This window comes from Vigna unguiculata, chromosome 7 (genome assembly GCF_004118075.2).
Source record: "Vigna unguiculata cultivar IT97K-499-35 chromosome 7, ASM411807v1, whole genome shotgun sequence".
NCBI lineage: Eukaryota > Viridiplantae > Streptophyta > Magnoliopsida > Fabales > Fabaceae > Vigna > Vigna unguiculata.
In genome coordinates, this window is record NC_040285.1 from 2,158,397 (window position 1) to 2,173,675 (window position 15,279).

Here is a 15,279-nt window from a genome sequence, read left to right on the forward strand (position 1 = left end):
AATATTAATTTTTTATTTTATGTTTTATGAATATAGAAGAAAAAATATTATACTGTTTTTTTTATAACCAAATTTTAATGTAGTTCCATTATAAGTCTTGAGTTTCTCACAAATTGTTCTCACCTATCTTCTTTTGTTTTTGAAGAGAAAAAAATCTATTATTTTTACTCTCATCTTTTAGCGATTTTCTTCCATTCTTGAAGAAATAAAGAAGAAGGTAATTCTCTTTTGTCTCACTTGATAGTAAAATATTAGTTTAATCATTTATTTAATCAGTCTCTTGTATATTAATTTTTTATTTTATGAAAATAGAAAAATAATTTGTACTTTGTGTTTTTTATAACAGGAATTTAAGTGAGGTTTGATTATTATTAAATTTTTTTTGACAATTTTTTAGATATGTGTGATTTCTTTTTTAGTTATTGTTATACTAAATTATGTATTTATTTTTATTTTATTAGTGACAATATTTAAATATATGAATTTTTTATGTATTATTTTGACTCTCCCAACAATTTTTCTTAAAATCTGCCACTGACCATATCAAAGATATTTTAAACAAGTATAAGGAGAGAGACACCAATCACTATATAAGAATTTTACATATAAGATTTTGTGTTTCATCCATACCCATACATCTATCTATGTAAGATCAAATATCTCGATATGATCTACTTTATTTTGCTTGAAAATTATTTATTCCTTTGTTTTCAAATTTCACCTATAATTATTAACCACATTCTTTGCCATACAATATTTTGTGGCATATTAAAGTTAACAATGAGAAGTGTTGAAAATTGTAAATTGTTCCTTACCTTGATACGAGATACGGTGCTTAAGCCACTTATGACACATATTCTTTATTCTTTATAAAATTTAAGACACGTCAATGCTCCTTAGTTCAGATCCTTTTTTTAAAATATTCACATCCAAACTGTGAAACAACACAAACAAAAATCACATGATTTGGGATTTATGCCCATCAAAGCAAACACACCATTACTGGTGTAATACAAGAAAAACACCAAAATACACAGGAAATATTTATTTATTCCGGCGTACTTTGAAACTTAATAACATCTCAAGGAAACAAGAGAATGGTACAACTTAATAATTTATCAAACATTTTGCAGTCCCACCCAGAAAGAAGAAACCACATTTTGTGTACACAAATTGAGACATTAAACACTATACCAATTACACAGAAATGCAGAATATACAAGTTGTTGCAGATAGTGTTGTTAATGGTGTGTTTAACTTCCATTAACTTTCTTGCAGTCAATTCTGATCTGACCTTGGGTTCCAGTCAAAGGGCTGATGTTGCCCATGTTGATCATGGACTGAGCAAAGGCTTCAAAGAAAGCAGATTGGTTGTTGGCAAAGTTATTAACAATGGAGATTGTGGAAGCACCATCAGTAGAGAAGAGTTCTTGGTCTGTTTGAAGAAGACCTTTGTGAATCAGAAGATTGGTGAAATAGTTGTTGTCAAAAGTATCAGGGGTTGAAGGATCAAGGTCGTTCAATGTAGCACCATTCCCATTCTGGGGACAATTTTGTTGCAGAGTCGTCAAATAGGTTGAGTTCAGGTTTGGGTCAGGGTTTCCTGTGCCATTGAAGTTGAACAATCTCTGGGAGAAAAATTGACACTGGGAACGACCAAAGCTGTGTGCACCTAATAGTCAACTTCAATTTCAGTCAAACACTTTATAAAACATAAATTATGGTTATGTTAATTTTGTTAATTTGGAAAATAATATATAGAAATTATACTTTTAAGATGAAATTTTTATTATTATTATTTTTTTAAATTTACATAACGAGACAAATTCTTTTAAAGGAATAATTAATTGGTAACTATTATTCATGTGTATCTCACAACCCGATGGTATTATTATATATGCTTGCACTGTTCTTCATGTGACAAGCTATTTTTTTTTAATTTATGAAAAAATATTACGAAATAATTTTACGGAAACTGTCTCACTATTTTCGACGAATATATTAATTTGATTGAAAAAGATAATACTTGATTAAATGGTAAAGAAATATTAATTTTTAAATATCTGTCAAACCATTTTTTTATGGTATAAAAATTGTCATAAAAGGGAGTATAACAAGTTAATTAATCAGATAATCACCTTGTGGAATTTTTTAGCTGATTTTTTTTATTAAATTTTATAATAGTTTAATTTTTCACAATTTTTTTTTTTTGTAAAATTCTATAAAATATTTTCTTGTATGAAGAAAAAATAAATCATATGCAAAGAAAGATACTGAGATTACCAGATAATGCAACAAGATCATTTGTGTCTAAGCCAACAGCAGAGAATTTGGATGTGATGTTGGCTAGGGTTTCAAATGGAGATGGAAGAGAGGTATTGGCACTAGCTTGGTTTGCCGTTAAACTATCTCTTCTTCCAAGTAACACAGTCCATGAAGGACCTTGTGACTGCAAAAATTTACACTTCATTAAACTAATCATATGAGTAAAGAGATACACATATAAAAATGATGTCTCGATAACTTTGAGGGTTTTATATATCAATGATTCTACATTACCAGGGACACAGAAGATTCTGCAGCAAGTGCAAGAATATCAGCACAAGATACAACACCAGGGCATGAACTTTCGACGGAGCTCTTGATGCTGTCAACCACATCATACCCCCGAACGGAATTGGCGTTGGGAAGTGCATCTTTTTCACTTTGTGTGATGTTACCTCCAACATCCAGCAAAATGGACCCATCACACCCCTAATTAATCACAGATAACAGATAACACTTATCGGTCATCAATCTTTAATACACAAAAACCTTATAATGTTAGAAGTGGACTTTAAGCCTAACTCAACCCCACAAAACCGTCTTGTAAGGTGAGGTTTGCACCTCACTAATATATTATGAATTGACCTTATCTCTAGTCGACGTTGGACTTCCAACCTAACATGTTGTAAATGCTAACAAACACGAAAAAAAACTGGATTTCCTGAAGTCTATGTAGTCACAACATTTACAACAAATACTTTAATGACAGGACAAGGTTGTTGTTGAGGGAAAAAGAAATTGAGAATGGAAGTTTACATCGACAAAGCAATCATGAAAGTGAAGACGAATGAGGCTTGCAGCAATACGTGAATCAGATGTCAAAGCCTGCTGCACAGAATTCCTCACAATGGTTGAAACATTGGAACATGTGGTGGAATAGAAGGTTGCACTCAATTGCCCTTCTGAAAGAACAAATGTTAGCACTAACAAAATAGTGGCCAGAAGTGAATAATAAGTATTGTTAGTAGAAAACATGGTTGGATAATTTGGTGTATTGATTCCCAAATATTGGTTGGTTTTGTGATCGATAATGTAGGTGATTTGTGTCTATATATAGAACAGAAAAACGCGTCATGCATGGTCTTTTTCACTTTATAATAATTTTTTTTGGAAAAACTCTTCAACTGATTTTAATAATAAAATCTTAAATTAAATTATTGAATAAAAAATTATTATAGAGAGTTTTAAGAAGGTAATTAAAGATCAATGCTTGTTTTCTTTAAGATGAAGTTGTCCTTGGCATATTAGTTAGAATTGTCAACTAGTCATAGTTTAAGATGTTGTGAATTTTGAATGTGTAGTGGGTTCACTTGGGGACAACGAAAGGAGAAAATTAAAGCCACAATCATTGAAACTTAACTAACATGAAGTACTAATTAAGTTATATATGCATTAATCAAAGTTACGAATTTGTACTATTTTGCATGCCGTGAGTCATGACAAAAGTTGATTTTGTTTTACTATTGCCATGGACAAGCTACGTTAATTAACTAGTGTGGATGGTATAAAAAGAGAAAATCTCTGCATGTTTCTTAATCAATCATCCTATTATGTGATAAGGACATGTGTTTATTTCGCTTATTAAGATAAATTATTTAATGACAAGTTTAATAATATGACTTTATTTGGATAAATTTGTCAAAATATAAATAAAATAAACACATATTTTATCAGTTAAAATACATTTAAAGGGTTTTATTAGTTATTTATATATATATATATATATATATATATATATATATATATATATATATATATATATATATATATATATATATATATATATATATATATATATATATATATATATATATATATATGATTTTAACTTAATGGCATGAAAATAGTTTAATAGATTTGATACTTTTTTGGTAAGTGTTAACCACGAAAGTTTTTAAACTTGATATTAATCAATGCCAATTATTGTCATATGGCTGGTTCCTAATGATCAATTTTATATGTTTTGTGTGTTGACAAATTTTGGTAGAAGTTATATTTTATTTAGTAGATCTACCTATGTTTGATTATAATTTTCAGAAAGATAAATAAGTGAATCGTTTCTGCAATTAGTTATTTTCAATCAATTGTAAATTTTTAATTCAATATGTGTTTGTATTATAAATAATGCACGAAGAAAAAAATCATCAACACGGTAATGCAATTATTTTGGACCTTTTATAGTACAACATAATATGTAAATTTACGTTGTTTGAAAAATACAAGACGTAAATTTACATTGGTCGGTAATATGTCCGATGTAAAAGTGCAATTTTATGTCAGATTCTATTAGGTTTGGTGTAAAATAGTTTGTTATCAATAAAACAAACTACAATCAAATGAGTATATAAATTTGTTTCAGTTTAGAGTTTTGCATATCAAATGAATAATTTTAATAAAGTTGAAAAAAAGTTAGTGAGCATAAAGATGTTAAAGGTTGGATTACATAAAAAGAAAATTGAGTTGTCGAGGATCAAATATTCAATACATTTAAACTATTGAATACCATTAATTTCATATAACTCAATCTTGTCTTTAAGTGACCTCTATCCTAATTTTGACTATTTTATTTACTAACTTTTTTCAATTTCATAAAAAAAACTTTCATTTGATACACAACACCATAAACTAAAACAAATTTAAAAATACTTATTTTATTGTAAATATTTTTATTGATAGTAGAAATAAACGAAAGTGAAAACCAAGATTCTATTTTGATTTTCAAGGCCATAAAAGTAAAAAGAATGAAAATTGTTTACCGATACAACATTAATGACAAACATATATAATCATTATAGAACAAACCCTAACTCGTAGGATCTTTCGATATGTTTTCATACAATAAGAATGAAGAGGAAAACCAGTATATAATATTTAAAAAAGAATTATATCAGACTATTGATCAATGTGAAACAAGTACTTTACATCGGTATCCGTAGTGTTGAATTTAAATTATGGGTTTTAAATAGAGTGATAAAAAGTGTGACAAAATTCGATTGAACTTATTTTTTAAAATTTCACCACATTTTCAGATGGATATTTCTCTCCTATTAGACATAATTAGGTGACGTAATTGATTATTTCTGTGTTAGTAAATTATAACATTAAGAGGTTAAAAATACTCAATTTATTATTCATAACTTCATTTAAAATATTTTTCTTTAAGTATTCTCATAACACGACTTTAATATTATTTTAAAATAATTTCTTATCAATTAAGACTAAAAGTATTCATTAAATAGGAACTCATCATATCTGTAATAAATATTCTAACATTAAGATCCATATCATAAATATTTTTGTTAGTAAAAAAAAAATATTATGCTGAATTTTAATGCAGTAACTAATTTTAATTTTAACCAAAACCTAATTCTAAGAATTATTTGGCTGATATCTCCTTAGTATCTTAAAAGTATACGCTCTATAAACTATTTCATGATTTAATTTTTAATAACAAAATAAATCAATATAATAAAAACTATTCTTAAAAATTTAATATATTAGGTTTAATTTCGAAGATTAATTGTCATATCTTTCTTCAAAATTAAGTGTTAAAAACATATTACATCACCAATATTATATCAACAATAACTTATAATCAAGAAAAAAAAGAGTAAGTTCAATACCAAAATTATGACACATGTTAACTTATATAGAAGGTTTAATCACATGGAACATCTTCGTCTTCCTTACAAAATCTCAATTGGGTCCTTAAGTTCTAAATTATCTCAATTGGGTCCTATCTTTTAAAAATTTGTTTTAATTTGGTTCTTTCCATTAGGACATCATTGACGACATTAACTGTGTATCATGTGTCAACTCGTGATTTTTTTGATTTTTTAAAATTTTTTTAAAATTTTTTTTAATTTTTTTTACTTTTTTTTCTTAAAGAAACAGCCGACACGTGTCAAAATAGGGTTTTGCCACGTGTCAGTTTGTAATTTTTTTTAATTTATTTTATATTTTATTTTTTGAAAACACCGTCACGTGTCAAGTTATAATTCGTCCACGTGTCAATTGTTTATGTTAAAAATCTCGATTTGATTCCTATATTTGTTATTTTGTCTCAATTTAATCATAATTTCTGTTTAAACTGAAGTAATTTCATCTCTTCCAAAATGAGAAATGTGTTTGGTTGACCAACCTACATGAATTCACTAGATAAAATGTTTAGACTTGAACGATGAGGTTTTTATATAAAGGGAGATAGATATACAAATATTCATAGAAAAAAAATTATATAAAAAGTTAGAATATTATTTTTAATTTAAAATTTTAAGATAACGAGTATTATAATTTTTTTACTTATATATCATTTTATTTATTTTTATCCGATGTAAAATTTCAATCTACCTTAAATTTCTAACATAGACTTCAATATTTGGCCGCAATTTATATCTAGGCTTTTTATAAATCGACCGGTCATGCTCGATGAGGATTTAACATCCAACAAATTTGAATTTTTAAAGGTTTGTGCTTCATTTTGAAAACTCAAATTGAATTTGGATATTTGGTGTGATTGGTTACAACTTGCTCACATTTAAGGCATTTTTGTTTGACCTAATTTGGACTTAGTTCTCAAAAGTCATGCAAAATTGTGGTTTCACGAGTCTGGTCCTATTTTGGAAGTCTCAATCGGAAAGTGTTACAATTTAAAATCTCTACGAATTATCCAGATGCTGTGATTATAAGTGACACCGATGAAGACTAATCCTGCATTAGAAATTTTGAAGAAGTGAATTGCAGACTCACTTTTTATGAGCACTATACCTACGTGCCCAGAATTTATTTCTTTGAAATGACATGCTTAGAAAATAATTAAGTGAGATAGTAACAGCATTGGCAATCATATTTTGCTCACCGACACATTGTTTCCTTTAGTCAAATCTATTATCTTATTGCCCCTATTTTAATATGGATTATGGACTCCACCAATTAATACTATTCATTCAACTTGGCATCTTAGAAAACGTCCTTTTCTTTCTCTTAAACACAAGAAAGATTCTCTCGACCTAACCAAAATTTCAGAAGAGCTAGATATGTCCTTGTTGCATTATAAGCGTAAAAAGTGAAGGGTTGCGTCATTTTTTTTCTTGTCAATCGCTTAGGTAGAAGCCATATGGAATTATCTTTGTTGTGAAGGGTTTGCTTTGCTTTGCTTTTTTTATATAAAATGCATAACAAAAAAAAAATTTGTTGTTGCTTTTTTAATTTTGATGTGTAATGGTCTTGGTCAAACTCACACAAATAGATGCAGATGCAAATATATCATTTAGCATGCAAGAACATAAAAAGATAAAGATAGACAACGATATTTTCACTATTAAATTTAACAACAACTTTCTCTTGTAATATAATATATATTTTTTAAGTGATTTTGAAATATTAAGAATGTGAAAATAAAAAATAAAAAATCATTTAAAATATGCTACCTAAAATTATAAGAGATTCAAAATCTAATAATAAAAAATCATTTTCTTAAAAAAAAAAATAAGCGGAGGAATAGAGAGGAAGAGACTGGACAAAGATAATGTTCCGATCTCCGTCCATATTTATCTCAATTTCAAAGAATTATTAGTGTGCTGTTTTGATTGAAGTAGGTATTTCCACAAAACAACATGAGTCTAGATAGTTTTTCCATTTATCAACTTCAAGATTTTGATGGCTTACTGAAGATAGTTTATTTTTTTCGATTATTTTGGATAAAAAAAAGTTACTTTTTGTTGAGATATTTTAGATGGAATACCATCATTATCTTTTGTAATATGTGGTTTCTTTAAATTATTTCTGTCTTTATTTTGCTAGTAAATGGGTTGATGTACCCTAACTACATTTGCATTTATAATTCCTCTCTTGAAAAAGATCTCAATTATATAAATATATACGAAAAAACGTGATGTATATCAATTTCTTGACATTTCTTAGACACACTCATACCGAGATACAAAACAAAAAATTACATGGTGCATCAAAATCCAACAAGTATTGGTAGATTTTGTGTTATTCTCTCTTTCTTCAACTTCCATTGACTTTCTTGCAATCGGTTCTGATTTCTCCTTGAGTACCTGTCAAAGGACTGATGTTACCCATGTTGATCATTGATTGAGCAAAAGCTTGGAAGAAAGCCGATTGGTTATTGGCAAAGTTGTTAACAATGGAGATTGTGGAAGAGCCATTGGTGGAGAAGAGTTCTTGGTCTGTTTGGAGAAGACCTTGGTTGATGAGAAGATTGGTGAAATAGGTGTTGTCAAAAGTGTCAGGGGTTGAAGGATCAAGGTTGTTCAATGTAGATCCACTCCCATTTTGGGGACAGTTTTGCTGTAGAGTCGCCAAATAGGTTGAGTTCAGGGTTGGATCAGGACTTCCTGTGCCACTGAAGTTGAATAACCTCTGGGAGAAAAATTGGCACTGTGCACGTCCAAAAGTGTGCGCACCTGATGCAAAAGTCCACCAATCAATCATTTTGTAACATTTCCATGCATGCACTTCAAAATTATTATATATTATTATAAACATCTAAATGTGCAATCATTCTTTTACCACGTTTTCTATTGTATGAAAAAAGTAATAGTCACGATCATATATTTCTACGTAATAATTCATCTACAGTGACACAGATAGATACATTGTAGTTATACCAGATAATGCAACAAGATCTGTTGTGTCTAAGCCAACAGCAGAAAATTTGGATGTGATGTTGGCTAGGCTCTCAAATGGAGATGGAATGGAAGTGTTGGCACCAGCTTGGTTTGCAGTTACACTGTCTCTTCTTCCAAGTAATACACTCCACGAAGGACCTCCAGACTGCACAATTTTACACTTTATTAATGTAACTGCCACAAGAAAAATTATGTTTTTTTTTCTTTTATCTACGTGGCTGCATATGCTTATGCTTCTGCGAAGAAGAAGTCAAAGAAAGTAGAAAACATGATAAACTATGTTACGACAAAGTAGTGACATTGTTCTTTTAAATTAATTCTTTTCAGGGACTTCAAAAATGTTCTTATGCAGTATAAAGGTTTTAGAAGATTTCGTTAACATATAAAGTTTTATAGTTATAGAACTATGAAGTTACCAGGGACACAGAAGATTCTGCAGCAAGGGCAAGAATATCAGCACAAGATACAACACCAGGACATGAACTTTCCACGGAGCTCTTGATGCTGTCAACCACATCAAATCCCCGAATGGAATTGGCGTTGGGAGCTGCAGTTTTCTCACTTTGTGTGATGTTGCCACCAACATCCAGCAAAATGGACCCGTCACACCCCTAATCACAGAAAACAGATAACACTTATCAGTTGTAAATCTCTCGTCGGTAAAACCTAAATTTGGATTCTCAGCTGATATTTTCTGTGCTGTTTATCTATTGTATTTTCATAATACATTCATTATCATTAATTTAAACATTTTAAAATATATTAAAAAGATATTTAAAATATCAGTACAGTATATTTTTAATGTTCAACAGAAGACAACACCAAAAAAATCAATAAAAAATTTATACTCGTAAAACCTTAACTATGTTGTAAATGTCGACAAAATCACGAACAAACTGAATTTTTTAAACATCATTAATTTAAACATTTTAAAATATATTAAAAAGATATTTAAAATATCAGTACAGTATATTTTTAATGTTTAACAGAAGACAACACCAAAAAAATCAATAAAAAATTTATACTCGTAAAATCTTAACTATGTTGTAAATGTCGACAAAATCACGAACAAACTGAATTTTTTAAACATCGCAGATAAGTTCAGTTTGTTCTAATTTTGTCGACGTTTACAACAAACCCGGTCATGACACCACAGAAAAGATAAAATGAAGGTTGTTGTGGAAGGAAAAGGAAATGGAGAATGGAAGCTTACATCGACAAAGCAATCATGAAAGTGGAGACGAGTGAGGCTTGCAGCAATACGTGAATCAGATGTCAAAGCCTGCTGCACAGAATTCCTCACAATGGTTGAAACATTGGAGCATGTGTTGGAATAGAAGGTTGCACTCAATTGCCCTTCTGAAGGGAAAACAAATGTTAGCACTACGAAAATGGTGGCCAGAAGGGAATAATAAGTATTATTAGTAGAAAACATGGTTATGTATAGATCTTCTTTCCCTTTGGTTGATTGATAAATAGGTGATGTGTTAGTGTTTATATAGAAAACGAAAGCGCGTTATGCGTTCATTACTTTATAGTTTTCTTTAAGATAAAGTTTTGTATGGTTATTACTTGGAAGTGTCAACCAGACATAGTTTTAACATTAATCAAAATTTGTGTAGGTAGTGGGGACCTGGGGTAGAAAACCTAAACCTTAATCATTGACACTTAACCAACTTGTAATACTAGGTCATATATACTCATATAAGGTATTGCCTACAAAAATAAAAATATTTATTTAGGAGTCTATGACTTTGGATATTGCATGCAAGGAAACATGCAGAAGAGGATTTTTGTGTTCGAATCGATGTGTTATAAGTTGGTTAATTTAGTTAACGTGAATGGTAAAAAAGTAAAATAAGAACCAGCGTGCTTCATTTTTTTTATAGGTAAAAATAAATATAATTAAATTAGACAATTAAGTTATCCCATTCTACAGTCAAAAATAAAATCAAACTATTTTTTTATCAATAATAACTAATATATAAATAAAAAAATGATTTATTAAGGATGCCTGAAGTATAGGAGATGAGAATTTTCTTTTTAAAATATAGAACTTATAAAACTCTATATTAATACAGAATATATAAAATTCAAACAACAAAAGAACTTATAATTGAGAGAAAACACATTTCTCAGACAAGTCATTGAGAAAATAATCCTCAAAATATTTCTCTTTTGATTGATTCCCATCCAAGAATCAACATAATCTATATGATAACCCTATTATGCAAATAAATTAATCTAAAGGAACTTCTAATTAAAAAGAAAAAATGAACAAGCTTTCTTTACAAATTAAAATATACATCTCAAAATTTATAAAAATTAGAAAATAAAACTTCTCTGGATTTTGAAGTGAACAAATTATTATTTTTTTATTTTATCTTCTTCACTTATAATATGAATAGCATATTACTAATTCTAAATGACAAATACTAAACTCTATATACATGTTCTTTAGTCTTAGGTTTTGCGGTATTGCGAAATCAATTTAAAATCAAACACTAATATGAAGTCCAATAAAATTTGTTAAACTTATCAAAAAGACAAAAATTCTACTTCGTGACTGGTATTTTATAAAAGTCAAACTCAAAACCTCAATGTATATATCCCTAAACTATTTTTCATTTTGAACACATTAATTAGCAACCAAATCTTTTTGCCAATTAAAAAATGCTTACAATTTAAAGTGTCCACATAAATTAATCTGACAGTGTGATTCACAAACTTATTCTTTAAACAAATGCTTACAGATTAAGAAAGAGAGTAAAAACACAAGCAATCATTTGTCCACCGACACGGTTTTTTCTTGGTTTGGTCAATTCTATTATCTTATTATTGCCACCTTTCCTTTACTATGCATAAATTATTAATTACTCAGCTGTCGAACAAATAAGAAAAGTATTCATATTTGGCAGGCCATTCTAGAAAAGTCTTCTTTTGCTGAATAAAATTTTTATTTCAAGAGACAAGAAAGATTCTCCCACGACCTGGTGAAAGTAACAAAAATTATAGTGTTCTTATTTGTTTCATATTTTTATTCCTTTCTCACTATACACGAAATTGTTGGCAAATAAATCACAGAAAATCATTCAAGAAAAAAAAAACTGATAAAACAATTACAGTTTAACTAATCTTGACAACATTAAACGATCTCTAGTAATCTATTAAACATGATTCAGAACGAATTCTTGGCTCTCCGCAATCGAGGGAGAGAATGCAATATACTGAGTCTTCAATGAATTTCCACCCTCCAGTCACTGTCAAGATTTTGTGAATGAAACAAGTTATCCATCAAATTTAGTGTTTTTCAAATTCAAGTTTTTTAGTATAGTACTAGTAATATATATATATATATATATATTCAATTTGAACTCTATTAACATGTGTTGTTAAGAAACTCCTACTAAAATATATTTAGGATTATGATATTATACAGATACATATAGATTGACTAAGTGATTTAATTAAACAACACTACTCAACCACGCATTTTACCCGATTTCAAAGAACAATTAACAGATTCAAAAACTGCAAAAAAAAAAAAAATGTAACTGTTTATCACACAACACGCTTTTATCAAATACAAGCAACTGGTTATCAAATATCAATCAAGATAATATCAAATAGACAAATTAATTGATTATTTACTTGAACACAATGAATTCTATCACAAAGGTTCTATTTATCAACTTTCTTGATGTAGTATGTTAAAATGCAATTTACAAAAAAAATTAAAATAGTGCATATAGAGGTTTTTATATTGGTTCACTCACAAGAAGCTACATTCAACTAGCCAAAGTAACTTCAGCTTTGCTTTCCAGAAATTACAAGGTTTTTTTACTAACAATTTATTGAATACACCTAAACACAATCTTCTTGAAACACATACAAAAAGAACACACAACATAATAAGAATACTCTCTTATAGTTCTGGAATCACACCAAAAATACTAAATAACACAAAGAATACAGATTAACAAAACCTGAATGATTAGCTCTCCCTAACTAATCAAAGATCTTCTCTTATGTTACTATAAAAGGGTCCAAACATCTCAAATATTATCTACTAATATATTCTTTATAGTTTATATAAAAAAAATATTCTATATTTGAGGTAATTGAAATATAGAGTGAATTCTTCGATTTTGAGACTAAAGATTGAAATGGTTTGAACTTACTAAATTAGCCCTAATCTTTTAATTTGAAATTCATTAACATAGTTAGAATAATATTTTTGATTATTATGTAATCATCTATTACCATATACTTTGAAATGGAACAAATGAATTTATAGAAGTTAAATATGAGTTTAATTTTTATATTAGATGAAAATACATAAGATGAGTTATTCCTTTAAGTAAAATCCACAAATTTAGTATCTTCAAATTTTAGATTATAAAAAATATCATAGTCTTTTATATATGTTTACTTATTTAGTTTCTTTAATAGGTTGAATTATTCTTGTCTAGCCTAATTACATTGTAGTAGTTGTCCCCAAACTTTGGTACAAGGTTTGTCGTTTTTAGAGAAAAAAATAAGTATAGATGGGAAAAATAAAAAAGAACTTTTTTATAATTAAAATTTAGTTAGTAGGGTTGACAGTTCATCTTGAAGAACTCTGAATAACCAAGTTTTTTTTTCTTTATAAAAAAAGGTTACCATATTTTTAGAAAATGAAGTTTTTCAACAAATTTTCTGTCTAGAAAAGGACGTTCCATAACAAATTTCCTTCGTTACACGTACTGTTATCCGTTGGATATGAGCTTCAAAAATATTCGTAAATTAATAGAAGATATCAGTCAATATTTTCTTAAACTCTAAATAAAATTAATAAAATGATTTAAAAATGATCAAATATAAACTCAAACAAAAAGTAATATTAAAAGTATTACAAAAATAAAATTACATCACAAAATATTACTAGAAATAAAATTAATTTTTTTAAAATAAATTCAAATAAAACGTAACACGAGATATAAATTTAAATAAAACTACTCACATAAAAAATAAACTTATGAAATTATAATTCTAAATAACTATTTAATAATAAATGTTTTTCTCAATTACAACTTTACTTTAATCGATTAAAGTTAAATAAATAATAATAGGATATTATGAACTAGAAAAAGTCTAAGCACTAGTTTGATATAGAGTGAAAGATGCAGTGGCAATTCCATTGAATTTGAATATTAACATAAAAGGAACGCGTGAGTCCCAAACTTGCTTCCACATGGAGTTGGTGAAAGTGGTTGCTGCTTGCTGACTTTGCTACTAATCTTAAATTAGAATGCTATAATATGAATCATTCATCATTAATCAACCTTTCATCAACGTAATAAATATCGTTTAGTCATTATCTAAAAATCATATCAAACCTGCTATTACCTAAAATACAATACTTAAGGAACACCTAAAATTAGTGTTCTTAGATTAACTTTGATTTAGATTAAATTTAATTTGAGTTCATTAATATTTTGAAGGATTATTTATATTAAGTATTTTTTTTATATCAGAATATTTGATTATCAATTTCACATGTTTGATTGCATAAAATTTTTATTTATTAGGTAATATAAAAAATTATATTTTTTTTATCCTTAATTTTTTAATTTTTATTTCATTTAAAGAACGTCCGTATTTCTAAAACAATTTTCATAATTTTTCAACTCTTAGACTTGTTTTTAAGATATTTTACATTGTATATACCTTTAATTATATATTTATTTTTATTTGTACGATTTGATCATTTATACTTCTTTTTAATATTTTTATTTACTGTTAATTTTTATCATGTAAAATATTGTTTTCATATTTTTGTATAATTATTTTTTTTATTTTTTAACTTATTATTATAAGTGTAATTTTATCATCATAATTGTATAAAGTCATTTCATTTAATATTATATGATATAATAATTTAATTTCACCGTGAATCTTTTTTATCATCATCTAACAAAAATTGAAGTTCAAAAGATAAAATATAAATTTCAATTATTATTAGTTCAATATTTATTGTTTGTGCAATTTCGTTGAGTGATGTATAATAATTTTTATTAGTATATAAAGAAAGAGATTTCATGAGAATTTAGAGAAAATACTACAAAAAAACCCTTCAACAATGATCAATTTTAATGACAAAATAATTAGTTATTATAGTGACAAATTTAGATATCAATTTATAAACTAAAAATGATTGGTAACTAAAAATAGTTTTAAAAAATTATAATTAGTCTCTAAATTAGTAATTAATACAGTTTCTATTATGAGTTAGTTTTTAAATTGGTCACTAACATTA

The 15,279-nt window shown here is 27.5% G+C and overlaps 2 protein-coding genes across 2 annotated transcripts; both read right to left on the reverse strand.

Annotated features, from left to right (window-relative positions):
- Positions 1 to 935: 935 nt before the first annotated feature.
- LOC114190569 (peroxidase A2-like) lies at positions 936 to 3,354 on the reverse strand. Its single transcript, XM_028079510.1, has 4 exons — positions 3,082 to 3,354; positions 2,560 to 2,754; positions 2,284 to 2,449; positions 936 to 1,672 (listed from the first exon to the last, which is right to left on the reverse strand). Exons 1-4 carry the CDS (start codon positions 3,298 to 3,300, stop codon positions 1,254 to 1,256), a joined length of 999 nt encoding a protein of 332 aa, XP_027935311.1. The 5' UTR covers positions 3,301 to 3,354; the 3' UTR covers positions 936 to 1,253.
- Positions 3,355 to 8,175: 4,821 nt separating this feature from the next.
- Positions 8,176 to 10,459, reverse strand: LOC114190087 (peroxidase A2-like). Its single transcript, XM_028078850.1, has 4 exons — positions 10,195 to 10,459; positions 9,398 to 9,592; positions 8,961 to 9,126; positions 8,176 to 8,756 (listed from the first exon to the last, which is right to left on the reverse strand). The coding sequence occupies exons 1-4, from the start codon at positions 10,414 to 10,416 to the stop codon at positions 8,338 to 8,340; spliced, it is 1,002 nt and encodes a 333-aa protein (XP_027934651.1). The 5' UTR covers positions 10,417 to 10,459; the 3' UTR covers positions 8,176 to 8,337.
- Positions 10,460 to 15,279: the final 4,820 nt, after the last annotated feature.

What these genes read in the sequence shown, in the direction of transcription:
- LOC114190569 (XM_028079510.1), bottom strand. Translation starts at nt 3,300, where the DNA reads ATGTTTTCTACTAACAATACTTATTATTCACTTCTGGCCACTATTTTG. An exon ending in TTCATGATTGCTTTGTCGAT is followed by an intron (nt 2,755 to 3,081) that starts GTAAACTTCCAT and finishes GTGATTAATTAG; the next exon opens with GGGTGTGATGGGTCCATTTT. An exon ending in TGATCTTGTTGCATTATCTG is followed by an intron (nt 1,673 to 2,283) that starts GTAATCTCAGTA and finishes GTTGACTATTAG; the next exon opens with GTGCACACAGCTTTGGTCGT.
- LOC114190087 (XM_028078850.1), bottom strand. Translation starts at nt 10,416, where the DNA reads ATGTTTTCTACTAATAATACTTATTATTCCCTTCTGGCCACCATTTTC. An exon ending in TTCATGATTGCTTTGTCGAT is followed by an intron (nt 9,593 to 10,194) that starts GTAAGCTTCCAT and finishes TTCTGTGATTAG; the next exon opens with GGGTGTGACGGGTCCATTTT. An exon ending in CAGAATCTTCTGTGTCCCTG is followed by an intron (nt 9,127 to 9,397) that starts GTAACTTCATAG and finishes AAAATTGTGCAG; the next exon opens with TCTGGAGGTCCTTCGTGGAG.